Genomic DNA, 23387 nt, shown 5'->3' with positions numbered 1-23387 from the left:
TGGATGTATTTGATATTGAATTTCCCTCTTTGCTTTGAAAGGAATCGCTATGGTGACAATGGAACATTCATTAACATATTTGTGGAGAAGCTAAACGTTTACTAGAATGTTTATTCAAAGGAATGCATGTTTTTTCGTTAACTACTCGCAAGTTATTCTGATTCGTGTGAGCCTGCCTCGTTCAAATCCTTTTGATGTCATTGAAATCACATTTTAAAAATGAATGCTGTTTGTTAGATGTGACACTAGATGGCAGTCTTACCTAAATGTGCCTGAGCAGAAACTGGACAACAATAAGTGACATGACCTGCGTTTATATGGAGGTAAACAGAAACGAAGTTAAAAATTGAGTCTAGTGTAAGACAGACATAATATTTCAGATGTCAGCGAGTCCGCACGCATTTGCTATCATGTCACCCAATTGCTTTTCTTGAATACATTTATTACATAAATAATATAATATAAATGTATTTAATTGGCTTCTTGAACCGTAAACAGAGCTGGATGCTTCTTACTTTCTAGACGCAATAAATAAATTAAAAAAACTGGAGCGCTTTTGTTGAAAAGGACCCAGATGTATTAGTTATTGTTTACTCTGCATTTTTCTCTTTTTCTTTTGAAAAGAGTGGCCATGACGTCTTGATGACATCACTGCGGACATAAAGGTGTATGTGTCTGCTTTTTGTTTTATGATGGTTATGCCATGTTGGCAAAGTTATTGTTATTGAGTGGTGCTTTTCGTGCTCTGTTCCAGACACATGTAGTTATATATGTCTGACCTCAAAGCATTTCAGTCTTTTATTAATGTATATATTAAAGGGGTCATATGACACGGCTAAAACGAATATTATCGTTTGTTTTAGATGTAATGCAATGTTTTTACACGATTTAAGGTTAAAAAACGCTGTATTTTCCACATACCGTGCATGTTTGTATCTCCTCTTTGCCCCGCCTCTCTGAAAGGTGCAGATTTTTTACAAAGCTCATGGCTCTGAAAAGCACAGTGTGCTATGATTGGCCAGTTAACCAGTGCGTAGTGATTGGTCAAATACTGCAAGCGTGTGACGGAAATGTAACGCCTCTTACCATATTTGGAACATCAGGTTCCAAAGCAATTGTACTGACAGGTACGCCCAGGTACGCCCGGTCTTAGTCAACTCATACCATGAACTGACGTAGATTTGTGGGGGTGTGGTTACACGAGGCGTTTCAGGCAGGTCTGGGTGAGCATTCGCTTTTAGATAGAATGCATCTTTTGTTCCGACACTTTCATTTTTGCAATTTTACGTGTCTAATACATGCATGGGCAACTTATAACACACCAAAGACACAGAAAAACACGTATTCGCGCCATATGACCCCTTTAATGCATAGGACACAGCACACAACTATAAACATGTCACCCATTTCAACATAAACTTGTAGTTCAAAAGCTGCTTTAAAGTTTCAAGCTGAATGAAATAAATAGAAATACAAATTAATTTTAAGTACAAATGACTTTGTACCAATAAAGTTTTAGATTTTTTAAAGTTCAAATGACCTGTAAAGCTATTCGATTCAATTTAAGTAATTAAGCCAACTTTTGAAACTACAGTTTTAAGGTTTTTTTTACAGTGTTTAATTTTTTACATTGTACATTGTATGGTAATATTAAATACGAGACATAAAAACAAAATCTACATTTAGATTTTTGTCTTGTGAGAGTCTGTGAAAAGCCTTTACACCACACAAAACGATCTACAAAGGAAAAAAGCAACAATCACTGTTAAATATGAAGTCCACTTCAGTGACTCAAAAAAGTAGATTGAGCGTGTAATGTGTAGACGAACACTCTTCAAGGGCAGAGTTTGAGACAGACTTGAAACAAAAACATCCATCTTCCTTTCATTTAACAAATAAAGACAAAGACACAAGAAGCCATGGGTACAAGCTTTTTTTATTATACTAAAGAACAACATCATTCTGAAAAAGCACACTGGCCTTCACTCCTCACAACGCTGACCAGGAAATTAGCTCTTAACCTGTATAGCTAGCATTACCAGTAAAGTGGTGCTCTGGATTTAAAAAATAGATCATTCAGAAACTTTCATGGTTATCTTGTTATCTATATCTTAGAACTAATAGGTGTGCCTTGTTTAAAATCAGTGAACTGAATTTAATATTGGCTTCTCGTCAGTAAAATCTGAGAACTCAATTTTAAAAACACATACTTGCAACAGTTTATTCATAAAAAACAGAGATAAAGGAAAACGATGAAACCATATGCAAATTTATTTTAAAGAAATACTACATTCCTAGTTAAAATAATAATACTATTATTTAATTACTAACAATATAAGGAAATAAAATCTTAACTAAATAAACACTCAAAATCTCAAACTGAAAAATGTTAAAGAATACTGAAACCACAATATAAAGTGTTAATGCGTTATTTACCTGGCCATTGTGACAGCCAACAACAGAATCGGGATCTCACATGTTTTTTTTGCCTCTCCAAATCCATTTACATTTATGCATTTGGCAGACATTGCAAACATGTATAGTATAATGCAATGTATAGTATGTGCAATCCCTGGGTTCGAACCCATGACCTTGGCGTTGCTAGCGCCATACTCTAACCACTGAGCTACAGGACAAATTTCTCCAAAACTCTCCAAATCCAGCATGAAAACCAGTCAACAAGCATTTTTCATGCATTTTAGAAGGAACATCTTTAAAAAATTCTTAAGTTCGAACTGCACCTCCCATCTGAGATATAAAAAGTTTGACCTGTATTGAATGATAAACTCAACTAACTGTATAACAAAAGATTTTCAGCCGGTATAGAATCAGTCATTTCATCTCGATTATGAAATAAATACAGTAATGTGGACCTAGATCCATCAGAACTAATTCTTTTGTCATATTAAGACAATGCGTTTTGTATACCATTACAGCCATAGTTTTCATTCACTTACTATGCCAAATAAATTCTGGGAAACATTTTCTAAATAAATACAGCATTTCGCCCCAAAATACATTCAGCGTGAATATTTGTATACAATCGATTAAAAAAATTACAGAAATGTCTAGGTCATATCCCCCCAAGAGAAAAAAAAATTGCATAAACAATTCAAAGCTTAAACAAAGATTATTTGCATTGGACATTTTAATAACAATTAAGCACACTTAATTCCCCATTTATACATTTAAATCCCCATTTTAAATGTGCACAAAAATTACTCTCCATACAGTAACATTTACGAGGTACATTTAAATATACACATAATGATAGTATTTGTTGTACCAAAGCTGATTTATTTTAGAGTTCTCTAAAAATCATGAAATATGGGGTCAAATATGAAGGACATTTCTACATGAGATTCACCCATCCCTTGTCATTGAAACAGAACTTAAAGCATAATAGATGTTTCTTATCTTAGAAGTTATTCTTTTCTTTTTCTAACAAAAGAAAAAAATGTCCATTGTAGAACAAAAAAAACCTTGACCTTTTATTTCCGCCCAAAAAATGCATAGCGAGGTCATTATCTCATTTTTAGATTATTACACATGGCTTTCATAGATGACTTGGGTTTTGGGTGTAGCACCACCGCCTTGTTCCGACTCTACCTTTTCCGTCTCATCAGACTCCACCCCCAAAGACAGTGGAGCCAACAAGGGAGAAGTGGCCATTTCAGAAAGAGGCGGAGCTTCCTCATTGCAGCATCCTGCTGCAGTTAATGGTGGATGAACTGACACCTGTATGGCTATGTGTTGAGGCTGCTCATGAAGCGATGCGTCATCCGAATCCACAGTAGGTGACTCGCTCCTTTCCCTCTCTCTAGCTCGCTCTCGCTCTTGCAAGATGGTGAAAACGTCATCTGAGGTTCCAGCTGGCACCCCGCTGACACCATCACCTTCATGAATCTCAGGTGCCTGTCGAACGAAGGTGTGTCTCATTTCCTCAACCCCAACAACCTCAAGAATCTCCTCCATAAATGTGCGACAGTTCATGATTAGCGGTGGAAGCGGAATGCTACGGGCCAGTTCCTCAATATAACGTGCAAACTCCATGGTCTTGAATTGTGTGACCTTGGCCAGTTCCAGTGTTTTTGCCGAGGTTATAATGGGAATACGCTTTGCGATCTCAAAAGCCTTCTGAAGCTTTTCCGCACCTTCCGTACGGAAAAACTCATTGATGGCCTTCTCTGTTTTCTTAAGATGGCTGCTCATCATGCAAAGTCGAGTAATGTTTAATATCATTATGATTGTAAACGTCACCAGACACACCACCATATAGTAGACACCCATATCGCCTTTGGTGAAGACAACGCGAAGTGTCACTGTGCAGTTAGCTGTGCCATACTCATTGGACGCCATACAAGTGTATTTACCTCGGTCTGCAAAAGTGATGCCGGTGATGTTCAGCATGCCATTGTCCAGAATCCACCATTTACCATCTACAGAAAAAAATAGAACATTGTTAATTTGATAATCAAACATTAAGGTATTGACAAGCTTATCACATGCTAATCTTGTGATTTTATCAATGACAAAACTGATTTGAAGTTGCTAGTGTATAATATTGTATATTTTACTGTATGTAAAACAACCCACAGACTTTCATTATTTTAACAGCACTAATCCAGGGTCAATTTTCACCCCAACCAATGTAAACTGATCCCTGATCCTCAAGTGCATTGCACCGGGGTCAAAGGACAATAACGTACATAAAGTACAATCAATCTGTGTAGTAAGTGCTTATGAGAGTTTACAGCAAGGCTGTGAATCAATAACACTCTCCATTTTGGCACCACAAAACCACAGCTATGCATTATGCATGTAAAGCAAAACATATTTGATCTTTGCCCATTGGAAAGCTAACAGGTAGCAGTTATTCAGATCAATAAAAAGTAATCAGAATTGGTGATAAAAGTAATCTAGTATTGTTGTAGCAATTTTGTAATTCCTGATCAATTATTGGATGCTTTGAAACACTGTAAATGCACTTATTGGGCCTCATTCATGAAACACGAGCAGAACGATTTTTTGTGTAAATCGTTCGTAAAGTCGTATTTTCAAAATGTTAGTTGGTACGAAATAAATGTACACCAGCTCCATACCAAGTGTAAATAGTGCGTAAAACCGCACATGACGTTCTGTATTCTTTTAGACAAAATGATGACACTGTATTTTGATGCACTATGTATCATAATGATATTTCATGAGTTCTTTTAGAATTTTTTACTTTTTTACTTCGGCTAAAACGCAGAGCTCGTCACTGTCCTTTTTCACACAGCCGTCCAATCACAGTGGAGAAGAGGCAGGACAAACACTACATTGACCAACCATCAAACACAACAATTGTGGACAAGTTAATATTAATGGTTACTGCATTTTCATATTACGTAATATTCTTTAAAATAAGATACTAGTAAGTAGGCTAACTGTTGCGGATTTTCTAAATCACACCAACCAACGCATCTCCGGAACAACGCGCAGTGCCTCCAAAGCGTTCTCAGGCACCACCAGCTGGTCGTTTTCAGAAAAGCGCCAGGTATTATTATTTTAGCTTGCTAAAAACGCTTTGGTGGACAGTTTAATTGATGAATTTATTGGTAAGCATATAACCTATTAGTCTCATGCATTTATGCAATATAATGTAGCCAAACCAGAGAATGAAGTCTAGAGGATTCCAGTATTCCTAGATACGTAATTTGCGTAGCTGTAATTCATAGGCGGGGATTATGCTAATTGTGAATGAGCGTGCATGCGCGCCCTGTTTACGAGTCATTGGAATTCATTAACACACATTTTACTATCAAATCTGACCTTTACGAAGTATTTGTGAATCCGGAGGAGAGTTTTCGGGAAGGTCTGTTTTACGCGCAAATGACTCGGAATTCACATGTATTTACGAATGTTTCATGAATGAGGCCCATAGTGGCTAATTATTTAGATTTTACGCACTAAACGGGTGCACAAAGCAAAGTTTTGCCCTAAGAACGACAATGGTTACAAACTCTCTCTATTTTATGTGTTATTTATTGGCAAAAGAACACACAGAATAAATAAAAAATGTATTTATTCAGCATTATTTGTTCATTTAAAAAACATTTATTAATATTACCATTAATTCTTTTGACCACAGTAACCGAGAAGTGAAAATCTGATTTTGTGTCAGCCCTACTCCCCAATAATTACTCTTTTGTGTTGTAAATATTTTCACACATATATTCACACAAACCTCATATATTCTATACATGTTCAAACGAAAAACTAAATACACGGTATCTTTCGATATCTCAAAAAAACATTGCGTTATTTTTGTAACCCAATAGTTGGGATAGAGAAATTGGGTCATTTTGTTGGGTTATTTCTGACGTTTATTGGGTCATTTCTGTAACAACCCATCCAGTTGGGTTAAAATTGAGCTGCGTGAGCGGTTATTTTAAATTTCAACGGTTGACCGGCACCACTGCAGACATTCGAGAGGTAAGTTAATATTAATAATACTTATTAAATGTGCGTATGTTTACAGGTGCTGGTCATATAATTAGAATATGGAGAATATGGACCAACTTTATTGAGATACAGATTTCATTTTCCAACAGGACTTGGCACCTGCACACAGTGCCAAAGCTACCAGTACCTGGTTTAAGGACCATGGTATCCCTGTTCTTAATTGGCCAGCAAACTCGCCTGACCTTAACCTCATAGAAAATCTATGGAGTATTGTGAAGAGGAAGATGCGATATGCCAGACCCAACAATGCAGAAGAGCTGAAGGCCACTATCAGAGCAACCTGGCCTCTCATAACACCTGAGCAGTGCCACAGACTGATCGACTCCATGCCACGCCGCATTGCTGCAGTAATTCAGGCAAAAGGAGCCCCAACTAAGTATTGAGTGCTGTACATGCTCATACTTTTCATGTTCATACTTTTCAGTTGGCCAAGATTTCTAAAAATCCTTTCTTTGTATTGGTCTTAAGTAATATTCTAATTTTCTGAGATACTGAATTTGGGATTTTCATTAGTTGTCAGTTATAATCATCAAATTAAAAGAAATAAACATTTGAAATATATCAGTCTGTGTGTAATGAATGAATATAATATACAAGTTTCACTTTTTGAATGGAATTAGTGAAATAAATCAACTTTTTGATGATATTCTAATTATATGACCAGCACCTGTATATACTGTATACATGTTTGTATGCAGTGTTTTTTCATAGACACAAACGTACATCTCTGTCGACTGTCAACTAGGGTGACCACCACCCAACAAACTAAATGTGGAACACCACTGAAAGGTAGCGTAAAACTGGGATATAATTACAGAATTAAACATTTTTATATTTTTTTTCTACCTTTTAGCTCGTAAAAAGTATTTGCTATTTGGTCCATTCCAACTACAACATAATTAGATAAAATGTTATATAACATAAAACCATTTTAATGGTGATTTCAATTTAAGGTTAAGTTAACTGTCTCTTTAAATTCTGAGCACAGATCAGACGCGGAGTTATCATGTTGTAGACTGAAGATCTTCTCAAAAAGAGAAAACAAACAAATAATGAAAAAGAGTTTCTCTTTTAAAATATATTATTGTTAAATAATGCATTTCATTATTTGGAAATAATTTGTATTTTAATACACTAACCACAACCTGTGACAAAAAGTGACAACTAAAAACCAACAGACTGATGAAAATGCGGGACATTTTCTCAATATGCGACGTGCAAGGGGTTAAAATGCTGTGTGGTACAACACAAAGCGGGACGTGTGGTCACCCTACTGTCAACACCAACACTTGCTTTTTATAACCAGTGTTGGGGGTAACGTGTTACAAGTAACGTGTGTTACGTAATCAGATTACTTGTAAAAGTAACGAGTAATGTAACGCAGTTACTTTATAAATTTACATATTGATACTCAAGTTACTTTGTTTTTCAAGTAACTCGAGTTACTTTTCAGTCTAATCATTGATTTATATGAACATTTTTTAAACTGCAGAAGTGAAATTCTGAATTAAAATTGTTGACATGATCGCTCATGCTTGCGCAGAAACAGTCGCTAGTCAGACATAAGCAGTGTTGCCATGTCTGCAGTGCTGCAGTGTTTTGTTACGCAAATCTGGCAACCCTTGACACAGCGATGGGAGGCCAGAGCTCAGATGTGGAGCTATAGTGTGGCCGCACTTGCCACCATGGACAAAATGCCTGCAAATGCCGGTCATGCTCAATAGATAACTTTCAGATCGTGAAATTAGCGTGATTCACGAGTCGCAACAGCAATCAATTGTCTTGCAAATGCCGATCATGTTTGGAAGATAACTTTCAGATCGCGAAATTAGCGCAAGTCATGACACGCAACAGCAATCAATGGTCTCATGCCTCGTGAATGTAAACATAAGCTGTGTTCGGCTGTTTGTGGCGCAGCACGCACAGACAGATCTGCAGATTTAAATGGGCATGGTCACTGTTAGAAGAAGGGTTGGGGAGTGGGCGGAGCATGGGAGAAAGAGAGGAAACAACTGTCATCTGTTAGTCTCCTCACCAAATACCAGCATATATACAACATAATATGTTAAATGTAATTTTCCCCTCAAAATAATATTATATAATATTAGTAATATATGATATATTAGATTAATCATAATTTCGTATAACACTATCGAGTTGTTTTGGCTCAACGAAGTGCTCAGCAATGCAAAGAGGATCTGTCATATCCCTTGTATATTACTTTCTTAAACCTAAAAAAAAAAAACACCAATATTTGCCGGCCAAAATTCCTCCTTTTTCCCACACAGTGTTATACAACTGGAAACGACTCTGCCGTCCCAAAAGCTCACTGGCGCCATCTTGTGCAACTAGCCACGCTGTCAAAACACAGTAAATATGGAGAGTGACACCGAAGTTACCAGTGTCAACAGTAAGCAGAGCTCTGATGAGGTGGAGGACTACTGGTCAGGAAATATTTGAAATGTGTTTTTTAAAGAAAATAAAGGTGTGTTATAGGCTATATAGGATTGTTAAATGCATTACAGTGTTAAACACTAAAGAACAGCAAAGTCTGGAAAAGCATGAGCATCAGTTAGGTGAGGAAAAAGTAACGCAAAAGTTACGCAAAAGTACTTTCAGTTACTTTCCACAAAAAGTACCCAAGTACTGTATTTAGTTACTTTTTATAGAGTAACTCAATATTGTAACTAGTTACTTTTAAAAGTAACTTTCCCCAACACTGTTTATAACCAACCTATTTTAAACTAAGATAAAAATAATTGTTTGGGAACCCCTCTCGCTTTGCTTTTCTTTGTCCGAAACTTTTAGGTAAGTAATAAACTTTTGTGTAAATCATATTTTATTTTAGATATTTGGCAGAGATTTCTGGATTTAGGACCCAGCGGAAGTGTCAGGGCTTCCAACCGCTGCAGCGCCACTCAGTCAAAAGCACCGGAATTCAAATGACGAGTGTGTTAAGTTTATTTCGTTACATTTATTACTTTCATCATATTTTTTAAGGAAATAGCAGCCAATACATTTTTTTTTTGGCCGTTCATTGACCACAAAACACGAGGAGGCTTGCCTCATACTCAGTTTCATTTTCTGGTATAACAGAATTGCAGCAATGACCTTCATTGACAAGCTTTCAATATATTTTGTCTATCTTTTAGAGAGATTATATGCAAAGGAAAACTTAAGAAGTGGGAGCCTGAAGCCTTAACTGACAAATTTGCAGGTAAGAGACTAATGTCTGAAAACTTCCTGTTAGTACAGTCATGTGAAAAAGAACCTAAATTGTTTCATTTTTGACATTTAAACAAATATGTAATGAAACGTGTACATAATAATACATTTATATAATCTATCATATGACACATGAAATTAACATTGTGCACTAGTTTTCACAATTAAATTCAATAGGAAAAGTGTGACCCCTACAGGCGTTCCCGCGCCGTCCTCATGACACAAATTTCGTCATCAGAAGGGTCCGATTCCAATACCTGAATTGTAAGTATCGGCCAATACAGATCCCGATCCGATACTAGTACTGCTTTTTTCTGATCAGTGTAGAATTGCATGTATTTTATTATATTGAACAAAACTATAACGTGTTTATGAGAGTTGACTGAACATAATGATATATGCTTTATAATGTAGTGCAATCATTTTGTGTAAAAAAAACTCTCATAAAGTACAGATACTTGAAAAATGTACACGAGTAAAAGTGAAAATACTTCACTACTGTACATCTCTGCTCTAATGTAAAGTGGCACAAAAGGGCCCATGCCCATTCTGGGTGCAGAATGATGCGCTTAATGGATCCGCTTCTCTACACGTATTGTGCATTCTGGAAGCTGGATGATGCGCTTCATTCATTCTCTTATTTACAGGTATTGTGCACGTCTCGGGCGCAGAAATGATGCGCTTAATACATCCACCTTGATGAGCTTAACGCACCTTCTTCTGAATTTCATAACAGTCACAACACAAAGGTAAGAGATATGTTATATGTTTTACACAAAGTGCATTGCATCCTTCCAACAGTTTGAGGTTAAAGTGTGTGAGTGACGCGTTTTACTCTGACCACTTCCAATTCTTTAATCCAAGACACCCATCAGTGATTACCAACTCCAGCAAAATACAATCCTTTTAGACAAAACCAAAGACTATTATCTAGTGATTATGCAGAAATAATTCAAACATTGGAACGTCTAGGAAAGAGTAGCATCCTGACTGTCACCGAACACTAGAGTAACGTTAGGCTATGCTGAATGTAGAGTGACAGATGACAGCAGTAGCGGAGTTTTCATGAACTTAATGATCTTTTGTTTTCTCCTCACATAAAGCTATCGCATGACATAAGAAAATGTTCAAATTAAGCGCAAGAAAACTCTTACAGCGGTTTCCTAATAGCTCATCCTTCTTAAAGCTTGATAATATTATTCAGCACAGGATCGGATTTTGGATCGTCCCGCCACTTCCGATACCCGATCCAGCAAAAATTGTCCGTATCGACGCGATACCGATCCAGAGTATGGGGATCGGCCCACCCCTAGTCAATACACACACAGAAAGTGTGCAGTGTGCCATTGTCGAAGAAGAGTAATACAAAACCAACACGCTGAAACCTAGAACAGCAAGCTAAGAAGCATACCCTTCTCCATACTGTATGGTTGTTGTTCTTGTTGTCTTGCTGTGTGCTCGGATTGTTTGCAATGGCGAAAACACTTCCTCAATCATTAATTTGCAGTGGGTCTGTGAATGACGCGACTCAGCGCTGCCCCTCTGACGGTCTGGTAGAGCACACATACTCATTTGTATTGCGCATGTGTTGAACTCTGACTTCTGCGCTTAATCCGTGATGAGTATGCGCAGGAAGCTGTACGGTCGCGTTTCTGCACGAGACGGACACGGAAAGTCAAGTATGCCCGGGCCTTAAGATGTAAAGACCTCTTAATTCTTCATCATATTGAACGATGACTGTACATCATTTTTGACAATACAGCTTTAATTATAAATAATTATTGTAATAATATTAATAATACCGTGTATGTGTGCATATTTACAAAAGAGAATATCCGTTTATAGGTTGGAACAAACATCATTCAGTATCAGGAGGAGCAATGGAAGACCTTCATGTTCTGCATCTTGGGGATAAAACCGGTTCCTCTTAAGTATTAGTTATTGTGGGAAGCATGATGCTGGAGGAAGACCGTCTTTAACAAGCAGTTGATACGCGTTGTTTATTTACATTTTGGAGTATGCCAAGCCTGGTGGTGCTGCTGTTTGGAAGCTTTTGCTTAGGTAGTTTATAATTGTATAAGCTAGACTAGCCTCTGTTCTGTTTATTTATTTATTTGATACTTGTAAAATGATACTTAATTGCTAGTAACTTTATGATAAAGGAAGTACATTAATAAAACAACTATTTCCAAATATACAATAAGTTTTGGTTGCAAAGAATTATAAAGGTATTTCTATGTTGTGCATTAATTGTTTACACGGCAATAAAATAATAATAAATAGGATAGCCAAAAATAATAAACAACAAATATAACAATAAAAATAAAATAATAAATAACACGTTGGCAAAAATAACCTTTAACTTTGGGTTAAAGTTGTAACCCAATTTATTGGGTTAAAATAACCAACAATGGGTCAGTGCTATAGTAACCCAGCACTGGGTTATTTGTTGGGTCAATTTTAACCCAACTGTTTTAGTGAGTATGTTTACACCTAACTACATTGTTGTAGTTGTCTATTTACTGATCTATGCAGCGCCCGCCTTTCACATACCATACCACGTAACCACATTTTTTAAACGTGTCCTTAATTTCTATTCTGGGGCGACTGTTTTATTAAATGCTGGTTCGTGTAATTCATTTAGATAATGTTTTCAAAACAAATACAGGTGTTAGTACTGTCAACTTACCACTGTTCGTTGTGTCAAGCAGATGCCCATGCGAGTTGAACCAATGGACATTTGGAAAAGGGTCACCAGTAATATTGCATTCAATTAAAGCACAGCTCCCCTCCCGGGCTATGATCTGGCTCATTTTGGTAAGAACCATAGGAACTGTGCCACTATCTGACATGGTCGAGTTCTTGGCGCCGTCTTCATCCACTGCCGAGACATTTAAAGTCTCCGTGCAATAGAAACTGATCGCGGACACTAAATAAATGATGAAGTATCTGTTGACTCGGTTCATTTTCTCTGCCATTCTGTATCAACCTAGATGAGATCTAATTTCTCACTGGTCCTCATGTTACATTAACCGGTTATCTGCAAGCCTCCCAGCAAGAGGATGACGAGCCACTGATGTGAAAGATCCTTTCTGCAGACGCATCACTGAAAACATGAAGGAAAAGAGGAAAAACATTTAATCAAAACAGACATGTTTTACCAAGATAAGGCCTTGTAACTCAAGTTTAGCTAAAGCTTGGACTCCTCCCCCTCGTGTGATCTTACCAAACAAGAATAACAAGACTTGTAAGCATACAAAGTGACTTGTATAAGGCCAAAAACACTACAATATGCTTTAAAAAAGAGCACTCCAAATATATTTACAGTAATTAAAATAACTTAAAATCAATTATAACGTGCAATATATGTCGTCACTTGGCATTTAACATAGGTAAGGACATTCATCCAATTTACAACCGCAAATACAGAGTATTACTAAACTAACAGTTACTGGCGTATATAAAGAGCAATAAACTTACATTTAAGTCAAAATGGACCAATGATTATGAAGGTTACACGACTAAAGATAAGTCTAATGGTAACATGTATGTATTAGATCATGTCTATTAGCTTATGTGTGCAAACATATCCACATATGTAACGTTAACGTTAATACCTAACTTACTACAATAAATAACCAACTGAAATAAGATATAACGTTTGTGTTTAGTGATATTTACACCGCTGTAATATCTTAAATGTTCTGCTGAAACGTTTAACGTTAACTTAAATCTGTCAAAACAGCTCGAGCTACCTGCGGCTAACTAACGTTAACGTCATATGACGAGACAATATCCGCTCAGGAACAGACAAAGCGCATTATACCATATTAAAATCCACAGTTTAACACTAGGACAGATACATTCATATGTTAAGTTTGCACATAACATTACATTAATACAATCACCCTGTAAAGGATCGTGTGAATAGTCGCTGGACACGCTGCTAGCCGAATAACGTTAGCTCAAAACAGCCGCGCTTCCTTTTGTTATATCAACAGACTGCTTTAAAATGATGTATTTAAACGTTAAATAGCGTAAACTTACGTCATGGTGCTCTCCGCAGTTAATGTTAACCCTCGTTTCTTGTCCTGGCATGGCAAGTGTTAAAGCTTCTGTTTAACGTTAAAGGGTTTCCGTTCTATAGCGAATGATTGCGTCTCGACCCAACAGGATCTCGAAAAATGTACTCGACACCTCATTCACTATTAGATAACCGGTGAACGTTTCTGACGGAGAACGCAGAGCAAAGTGAGGTGTTATTTTTGGCCTTTAACTCCTCCTATATTGTTCACATACAGTCTACCAATTCCACCCTCCCCTTCCGCTTTTTTACTAACTGACCCAGTTTTTCCTGCCGGGTGGTGATATGAAATAAGCTCACTTTCACACCCTGTTTGAATAACCTATTTTAGTTAACTTACAAAAGCAAGAAGGCTTATTTTAGTACTGTATCGTTACATAAGTTCATACTGTATAAAGGAATTTAAGTATGCTATACTTTTGTAGTATGCTCATACTTTAGTATGCTCTAGAACGGCCAGAAACCTGGGAGGGGTAATCAATGATCAGCTAAACTTCACGGATCATGTTGCCAGCACCACCAGGTCCTGTAGTTTCATCCTTACAACATTAGGAAAATTAGACCTTTCCTGTCCGAGCACGCTACGCAAGTCCTAGTCGAGACTGTACTGTTCTAATGCACTACTGGCTGGACTCCCAGCTTGCACAACCAAACCGCTACAGATGATCCAGAATGCACCTGCAAGAGTGGTCTTCAATGAACCGAAGAGAGCACACGTCACTCCTCTCTTCATTAGGTTACATTGGCTCCCTACAGTCGCTCACATCAAATTCAAAGCTCTGCTCTTGGCCTACAAGACCACCACTGGTTCGGCACCCCCTTATCTTCACTCGCAGACTTATGTACCAGCCAGATCCCTACGCTCTGCAAACCAACGACGTCTTGTGCCATCCCAAAAAGGGAAAAAAATCACTCTCACGTACCTTCTCTGGATCTGTTCCACATTTGTGAATGATCTGCCCGCTGCCACAAGATCAGCAGATTCTGTAGCCATCTTTAAGAATCGGCTGAAAACACATTTCTTCCGTCAGCACCTGACCGACCAGTTCTGACGTATATTTCTTCTCTACTCTTTCTACTTTGCTTTGTATACTGTGGTAGGCTATATGAGACCAGTTTTACTGCACTTGTGCTTTTTGTTGTCCTTATGCAATTGCTTCTATTGTTTACCTCATTTGTAAGTCGCTTTGGATAAAAGCGTCTGCTAAATGACAATGTAAATGTGAAAGAATACTATAGTAGCACTAAAATTACATTGCCCTGGTGCCATGTCCAAAACATTATGGTGATCTAGTTTTATATAAATAAAGTGGCATAACCCTGAAAAGCTCACCCTGTTGACACACATAACGGCAAACATATTTGCTTTTTTATTTTTGAATCTAAACTTAAAATCACAGGTAAATATCACAGTTTTGCATACATGTACAGTGGTAATGCCATGGTGGTATCAAGCAGCGTCAGATGGTATCAGATGGTAGCCTATATATGAATATATTATACATTTAGCACCATTACATCAATCAAAGTACCATGATTTTACCATTTAACATCAACGTCATGGTAGTCCCAGTTCTATTTTGTATACATGGCAACTTGCATAAATCCTGTTTGAATTGTCTGAGACCAAAATTGTCTGGTAATGCATTCAGTAAACTGTCTACTCGCTTGCGCATTTGATTCAAGAAAACCGCTCTTGTTGGTCAATGTCAATTCACTTTTGCAGCACTTTGACCACTTTTGATGAGAAGTATCTTTATTACCGGTTTGCGTAACTGATAAAACTTAAAAGAAACTGGTGAATAAGCCATCTAAGCAAAATACACACACTCCCAAGTTCATGCAAAAAAGAGCGTCCAAGTTCTTAAGAAGCCCTTTCCCTGAGTACTGTATACAAAGCTCTGTTGTGTGAAAGAAACAAGACACACACTCATTAAGCTGGTGAACTTGCGTTGAGGTTAAGTACTTACTTGCATGGTTTAAAACAAGTAAATACATCCATATCACTGTCAAACGTTACTCTTTAAACTACATTAAAGTTTTGAAATCAAATGAATCTCCTTATAAAAAGAAGTTTTATCGTGATGTGTTGTAATCCACACTTAATACTCAAATGATATTCATTATCATAGTGATATTTTAATTAAAGTGTTGTTATCTGATATTGACTGGAGTGTGAAAATTTGGTTTAAAAGGGGAATAAAGGATTACTGTAATGATGACGTTACTGAGGTTTATAGAATTTCAGATTTTCAGTTGTGGCATGTGACCGCAGGATTTTATTTGTGATTTAGACTGTATGTATCAGACCCTTAACTCGTCCTTTCTGGGAATCAGTCAAGCACATGGCATCCTTAATAAGATCAGCGAGTCTCCTAAAAGCCTGTGGATAAAATAAAAAGGCAAATCTGATTATTACAACAGTGTGTGAAAGTAGATATTGTGTAAGTAGAAAATATAGGCTGCATTAATGCGTATCCGTGGTCAGATCAAAGTCGGACTTTCAACATCGGGAATGCCTTAACATGGCATCTAGATAGGCAGCTCACTAGTCTGATCTTGTCTTAAGTACCTCATCGATCTGTTGAGGTGTGGAGAGAGAAAAGGCGGCTCTAACATATGGAGATGGGTCTGAGCTGTTGATGTTAAATGCTCCTCCAGGCACCAGAAGAACCTACAGACAAATACTAAGTATGAAAAAAATTATTACTCCTGTTGGTTACCTTAACAAAAAATATCCTATCTATATAATACTTCACGGCCGTTTAATAGTCATACAAGTTATTCTGATTACCAGAAGGAATTAATTAAGGCGTCGGATATGTTAAAGCAATAAAACCCATTTTACCTTTTTAGAGGTAAAGCGATTTTCAAACTTGGCCAGCTGTACACGATATTTTCTAATTGTAAGAAAAATAATGAGTGTGTATTTGTACATTAAAGCATTCCGACCTCTTTCTCTAAAGCTCTTTCCATTATAAGCTGTTGTGTGTCTTTAATGTCCTTGAGTTTAATCCACAGGAACATGCCAGCCATGGGAGGATGCCACTCAGCAACATCTATAAAACAAATGCAAATGACACGACAGACAAAAATTAACATAACTTCAACCCGACTTGATTTTTTTTTTAAAGAAAAACAAAACTAGCTACCACAGTGCTACAGTCTTTTGGTATACATTTTTTAAATCTGGGATTACTGCAATTCATTTGATTAGTGGTTCTCAAACTTTTTCGTTGTAAGGCCCCCTTTGTGTAGAGTGCATCGCTTTGCGGCCCCCCAAATAAAGATTTATAATCTTTTTTATTTAAACAAAAACATATTCGGTTATACAATGCTGAAACATCAATTATTTTGTCTGGTGGTCTTATTTTTCTGATGTTTGATTGCATAAAATATATGATCAATTTCTATATTTCATAAAATGCCACAAAATCTGTGGCCCCCTGGATCCATCTCGGGGTCCCCCAGTTTGAGAACTACTGGATTAGGTATCCGCATGTCATATTGGGCTATTACAATTAACAATAAATTCATTTAATAATAAAACAACAATCGTAGTACGCATACAGCTCTGAAATCAGTTTTGTGCAATGTAGACATCGCTGCTTTTGATTATAATGACAAACTCATTATCTACCTTTAAGCCATTTGTCTGCTGAGGAGAGCATGGCATTCCTCTGACATCTGTAAAACTCAATGACCCTGCAGATTAGAAAAAAAAATGTTTACCATCTGTTCATTTTAAACACTAACAGCCCAAAGAATACAGTTTACAACGTTCACAATTAAACCCTTACTTACTTACAGTCAAACTGATCATAATTTTCTTACTAACCCATCAATGTGCTTAAGAAAGCCATCTTGACCCCAACTATGCAACAGCTGAGAAATCATCAGCTGAAGACACAAAGAGAAGATAGATAACATTTTCATTCGCTACATTACACTGACTTCACATTATTTTATAATTAAAACCATGTTAATAATATCTCAGCCCATAGACACACATAATTAGCAAGAGCTTGCAAAATCCCAAGTCCCTATCCGACCGCCTGAATGAAAACAACTTGTGGGTGGACACAATTTTGTCTTTCTTCTTTGGTACTGTCCATTCTCTTCATGCTTGTTGCTGGGAGTCGCTGGGAGTGCTGGAGCCTGTTGCTAGATATAACTTATAAGTGATCATAGTGACAATGATCTTTATAATCATGGCACATGCAACAGACCTGACACTGACGGTACCAGTATATGCTTACGCTTGTTTTTCTCAGCACATCTCTTCTCCTGAGATTCACACTGTGTGATTAATTACAGTTTAAATTCACAAGAACAGAGCTGCGTACCCCTGGGAGCTCATACATTATAAGCACACATCATCAAGCCAACCAGCATCCTTCCTTCTTACCACAAAATGGATGCTTACAATTCTTCGTACAAACTTTTCTGTGTGTGTGTGTGTGTGTGTGTGTGTGTGTGTGTGTATTTGTGTGAAGTGTGACTGACCTGTGTGAAGGTGCTGGTGTGCATCGTAGAGGCCTGTATATGCAGTACCACTCTGTCCACTAATGGTTTCGGCCCTGTGATAAATCCAACCCTTAACCTACCAACAGAGAAAACATAAATCATACACACATAACATTATTATTATTAACAAATATGTTACATCATGTTGTACAATACGTAAGGATCAACTACCCCAAAGGTACATCAGATGATGATGGGACATACAGAATAGGACTGAGCAATATAGCTATAATAATCATATCGAAATATTTTTCAGCCTCCTGATGATATGTTTTTCAGAAGAACCCTTTTATGTATGCGAGAATGTTTATGAGCTACAGGAGACCCAGGATAAGTACACTAGTTTTTCACACCCTCACTCTTCACAGAAACACCCTTAGGGAAAAATGCTTCCATGAGGATTTCCATGTACAACCCTGATAACTGTGTCTAATAAAAAAGCACAGCTGTTTAAATGTACTCATCGACATTTCAAGCACAAACGTGCTTTTAACAGCACCCACCCTGATGACAGAATTTTAGAGAAAGAGTCCGTTCGAAGGACTCGTCCATCAACATCCATGGAAAGAAACGTCGGTGCCCAAGGCTGAAGTACAAAAGAAACGCCAGAATTTATAAGCGTGTTGACTTTGCATGAATTATAACCAACTGTTTACTTTACAAGAACATAAACACAGAGGTTATCAGAAAAGTCGGCTGGATAAGAACTATTACCTGATAATAAATCACTCAAATACAAACAGTTTATTTAAAGAGAGCAATAAATAAGCCGTGCTTACTTTTTGGAACTGAAGGAAATAATATGGGTCATCCTCAATGATAAGCAAGTCATATTTCCTTGCAAGCTGAAAGAGAAAATAATAGCGAAAATGTGATCCAAAAGAATGCGTTTGGATGTACTACTTTTGACCTTGTTTTGCCCACACATGTTCTGGTCACCAAGCTGTCTGGCAACAAAATCTACACTGCCCGTCCGAAAATAAAGTCACACACTCTTAATATTCCGTTGGACCGCCTTTAGCTTTGATTACAGCACGCATTCGCCGTGGCATCCTTTCGATAAGCTTCTGCAATGTCACAACATTTATTCCCGTCCAGAGTTGCATTCATTTTTCGCCAAGATCTTGTATTGATGATGGGAGAGTCGGACCGCTGCACAAAGTCTTCTCCAGCACATTCTCAACGGGGTTAAGGTCTGGACTCTGGGGTGGCCAATCCATGCAATGATGTCTCATGCACCCTGAACCACTCTTTCACTATTTGAGCAGGATGAATCCTGGCATTGTCATCTTGGAATATGCCCGTGCCATCAGGGAAGAAAAAATCCATTGATGGAATAACCTGGTCATTCAGTATATTCAGGTAGTCAGCTGCCCTTATTTTTTTGGGCACATAATGTTGCTGAACCTAGACCTGACCAACTGCAGCAACCCCAGATCATATAGTACTGCCCACGTCAAATAGCAAACTTAGGAAATCAGCCAAGGATAGGACATTAAAACAGCTCTTACTTCGTAGACTTCCTGTTTCCTCTCCAAAGTCATTGATGCTCCAGTTGGATTTCCTCCATTGGGGATGGTGTACAGAAGTCTTGGTACAGTACTACCCGTGTTTTGCACATCTGCTGGATCCCACTGTGCCAGAACGCCCTTTAAGCTTTTCGGGATTATTCCATACTGATCACTCGGCACATTAATGATGTTGCAGCCCAGCGGCTGAAGCTGTTGAACCAATTATTACAGTGAGCATTTAAAGACACAAATATAACATGAAATGCTAATATTAAAGGCCTCCTTGCACCAATGCATCCGTGTTCTTACCGCTGCCAAAGTTCCTGAGTATGTAGGTGCATCAAGGAGGACATTGTCACCACGATTGACAAGCATCTCAAATATCTGAAATACAAAATGTGAGCTAAATCTCAAATCTTAAAATTAACAGTTTACACAAACAAGTATTGAAGAAATTCGACTGTTGACAGAAATACTGTAAATTCAGCATATTGTACAGACTGAAAGACACATAACAAAGTTGCTGAGAAAAAAATGTAATCAATGGAAAAACGTTTTTGGGTAAAGGGATAGTTCACCCAAAAAAAAGAAAATTCTTTAGCTACGATATTGAAACATTGCTAGTAAATACACAGTGCGTGCATGACGTTAAAGGAGTAGTTCACTTTCAAAATAAATTTTCATGATAATTTACTCACCCCCATGTCATCCTAGATGTTTATGTATTTGTTTCTTTAGTCGAAAAGAAATGAAGGTTTTTGATGAAAACATTCCAGGATTTTTCACCATATACTGTAGTGGACTTCAATGGACTCCAAACGGTTGAAGGTCAAAATTACAGTTTCAGTGCAGCTTCAAAGGGCTTTAAACGATACCAGACGATGAATAAGGGTCTTATCTAGAGAAACGATCGGTCATTTTCTATAAAAAAAATAAATGTATATGCTTTATAAACACAAATGCTCGCCTTGCTCTGCTCTGCGATGCGCGTTCATGACCTCACGGAATACGTAATTACGTTGAAAACTTGCACGTTCAACTTGTAAACACTGACTCGGTACTTCCGCCTACGTCAAGCGTGACCTTTTCAACGTAATTACGTTGCACTAATCAGCTGCACTGAAACTGTCATTTTGACCTCCAACCGTTTGGAGTCCATTGAAGTCCACTATATGTGACTCTGGACAACAAAACCAGTCTTATGGGTCAAAAAACTCTGAATAAATAAGCTTTCTATTGATGTATGAGTTGTTAGAATAGGACAATATCTGGCTGAGATGCAACCGTTTAAAACTCTGGAATCTGAGAGTGCAAAAAAATCAAAATATTGAGAAAATGGCCTTTGAAGTTGTTAATCAGGGGCACTGTGGCAGACCATCCACTCACAAAAATAAAGTTTTTATATATTTAAGGTAGGAAATTTACAAAATATCTTCATGGAACATGATCTTTACTTAATATCCTAATGATTTTTGACATAAAAGAAAAATCGATAATCTTGACCCAAACAATGTATTTTTGTCTTTTACTAAAAATGTTCCCGTGCTACTTAAGACTGGTTTTGTGATCCAGGGTCACATATGGAGACAAATCCTGGAATGTTTTCATCAAAAACCTTAATTTCTTTTCGACTAAAGAAACAAATACATAAACATTTTGGGGGTGAGTAAATTATCATGAAAATTTATTTTGAAAGAGAACTACTCCTTTAATGATGTAAAACTAGGTGTACTTTGCAGAGGCCCTCCTGGCTGCCTGTAGTGACACACAATTCCATTTGTCCTTTCTCTGGGCTGTAGCTGGCAGTAGGAGGGTTGTGGAGACTCTCCTGGAGGTTCTTCATCCATGACACCAGCTCTGGAATACTATAAATACACAAAGACAAGAGAATGTTTAGGTTTACATAAGCAGTCTTCCTTATTAAGGTACAAAATCACATTGTATCTTCAGGTATTATGTGTACCTACTAAAATCCCAGAAACAATTTATAACTGGCTCACACTCAAAATATTAGATTACAGACAGTTTCTGGATTTTATACCCATATGAGCCAGAGTATTGAAGCGCTCTCTTCATCACAGTCTCATCAAACACCACATCATCTCCACCCTTCACTTTAATCGTGGCAGACTGGAAAGGGAAGGTGTTGGGGTTTGGGGCACCTCCAGCCAGGGAGATCAGAGATGGAGGAGATCTTTGCTGAAGCTCAGCTGGTTTATAGAAAGAAATAGTGTTGTGTCATTTATTAGGTCACATTTCGGTCAGACAGTTTATTTATGTCAATGAGAAAAACATAAATACATGTTACTCAACACATAGAGAATATCAGACTCACTCAACAGGCGAATAGGTGAAGGTTTCCGTGCTGCGCTTACAGCCGTCAAAAATCTAGCATAGTTCATGTTTCTAAATGGAGAAAAGTGGAGAAAATGAATTTTAATGTACTGTCTTTAAAATAAATAAATAAACACATACATACATTAAAATATAATATAGTGATTTGTGCAACAGTGTCACTGAAATCTTGCCACAAAAGTAAAGTTAATTGATTTTTTTGATCTGAATAAAATCCAATGGGTAAACGTAAAATATAAGAATACAAAGCAAATTAAAAGGCGAATTGTGTAACAAGCACAAAAGCATTCATTTTATAATCACACCTAGGGTAACCCTTAAAAATAGAAGAGATAAAGTATTTAGATTGTCCTAGAAAACGTGTGAAAGCTGTACATTCTGTAAGTGAAATTGAGGCTAAGCTAAACCAACCAAATAAATAAAGCACAACATGAGTGTAACAACCAGGTATTATTACAAATATTAAAGCACAAGCTAAATTTGTAAATCATCGAGAGTGGTTCAAACATTTATAACCAAAGCACATTTACAGCAAATAATGCCTAATATCTCGGGGATGTTTACTGACCTTTAGGACTCAGAGCGCCCCCTGCAAAGCCTTATGGACTGTGTAGTTTCTAGTTTCTTAGACAAACGCTATCGGCTTAGTAAACGAATAGTTCCTTGCGAGTAGCACCGGTGCTTCTCTGTGAACCGGTTGAACCAGTTCCCCAAATCACATCGCCCCTTGAGTCACTCTGCACATCGTTTCTCAAACATGCCCGATATAGGGATGAGAGAAACGATGTTTATCGACACCGAACCAAAATGGTTCACTGTTTTCAAGCGTTTGCAACACTGCTTGCCGACATCCGCTGGTCCAATGGATTGGAAAAGCACAATGCTGCTAGCACAATGCTTTGGAAAAGACTTCCATAAAATACAGTAATTTTAATATATAGTTAAATATATACGCTCGTTTCGTTACATGTGTGGAACGACGGTGGTAATTTCCATTTTTCTGTCAAAAGCGTTGCCCTGTACGTTTAGTTACAGTACCAGGAGAGGGCGTCAGTGCGTCTCTTCACTGCATACGTAATCTCACATCATGGCTTTCTCTTAAAAAAATAAAATAAAACAAATAATTCGCTCTCTTGAATGCACCGATAAATTAAAGCATCTAAATAAACGCTGAAAAGCAA

General features: G+C 37.4%; 2 protein-coding genes across 2 annotated transcripts; both read right to left on the bottom strand.

Moving 5' to 3' along the window:
• Positions 1-1918: 1918 nt before the first annotated feature.
• On the bottom strand, positions 1919-14038 carry mfap3l (microfibril associated protein 3 like). Its single transcript, XM_057343356.1, has 3 exons — positions 13777-14038; positions 12419-12835; positions 1919-4439 (listed from the first exon to the last, which is right to left on the bottom strand). The coding sequence occupies exons 2-3, from the start codon at positions 12705-12707 to the stop codon at positions 3544-3546; spliced, it is 1185 nt and encodes a 394-aa protein (XP_057199339.1). The 5' UTR covers positions 12708-12835; positions 13777-14038; the 3' UTR covers positions 1919-3543.
• A 309-nt stretch (positions 14039-14347) lies between these two features.
• On the bottom strand, positions 14348-23215 carry aadat (aminoadipate aminotransferase). The gene is made up of 14 exons (XM_057343305.1): positions 22775-23215; positions 22187-22257; positions 21893-22061; positions 21584-21716; positions 20161-20235; positions 19852-20061; positions 19120-19185; positions 18844-18926; positions 18320-18416; positions 17652-17713; positions 17454-17518; positions 16766-16872; positions 16386-16487; positions 14348-16196 (listed from the first exon to the last, which is right to left on the bottom strand). The coding sequence occupies exons 2-14, from the start codon at positions 22251-22253 to the stop codon at positions 16104-16106; spliced, it is 1329 nt and encodes a 442-aa protein (XP_057199288.1). The 5' UTR covers positions 22254-22257; positions 22775-23215; the 3' UTR covers positions 14348-16103.
• Positions 23216-23387: the final 172 nt, after the last annotated feature.

The sequence above is a fragment of the Triplophysa rosa genome, linkage group LG1 (genome assembly GCF_024868665.1).
Source record: "Triplophysa rosa linkage group LG1, Trosa_1v2, whole genome shotgun sequence".
NCBI classification, from domain to species: domain Eukaryota; kingdom Metazoa; phylum Chordata; class Actinopteri; order Cypriniformes; family Nemacheilidae; genus Triplophysa; species Triplophysa rosa.
The sequence above is the reverse complement of the archived record's forward strand: the minus strand, read 5'-3'. Positions and strand labels throughout refer to the sequence as shown.

Excerpts from the sequence above, each read along its gene's own strand:
- aadat (XM_057343305.1), bottom strand. The coding sequence starts at position 22,253 with ATGAACTATGCTAGATTTTTGACGGCTGTAAGCGCAGCACGGAAACCT. Across the intron at positions 22,062-22,186 it reads TTCACCTATTCGCCTGTTGA|CTGAGCTTCAGCAAAGATCT; the intron begins GTGAGTCTGATA and ends TCTATAAACCAG. Across the intron at positions 16,197-16,385 it reads CACCTCAACAGATCGATGAG|GCTTTTAGGAGACTCGCTGA; the intron begins GTACTTAAGACA and ends TTTTATCCACAG.
- mfap3l (XM_057343356.1), bottom strand. The coding sequence starts at position 12,707 with ATGGCAGAGAAAATGAACCGAGTCAACAGATACTTCATCATTTATTTA. Across the intron at positions 4,440-12,418 it reads GCTTGACACAACGAACAGTG|ATGGTAAATGGTGGATTCTG; the intron begins GTAAGTTGACAG and ends TTTTTTCTGTAG.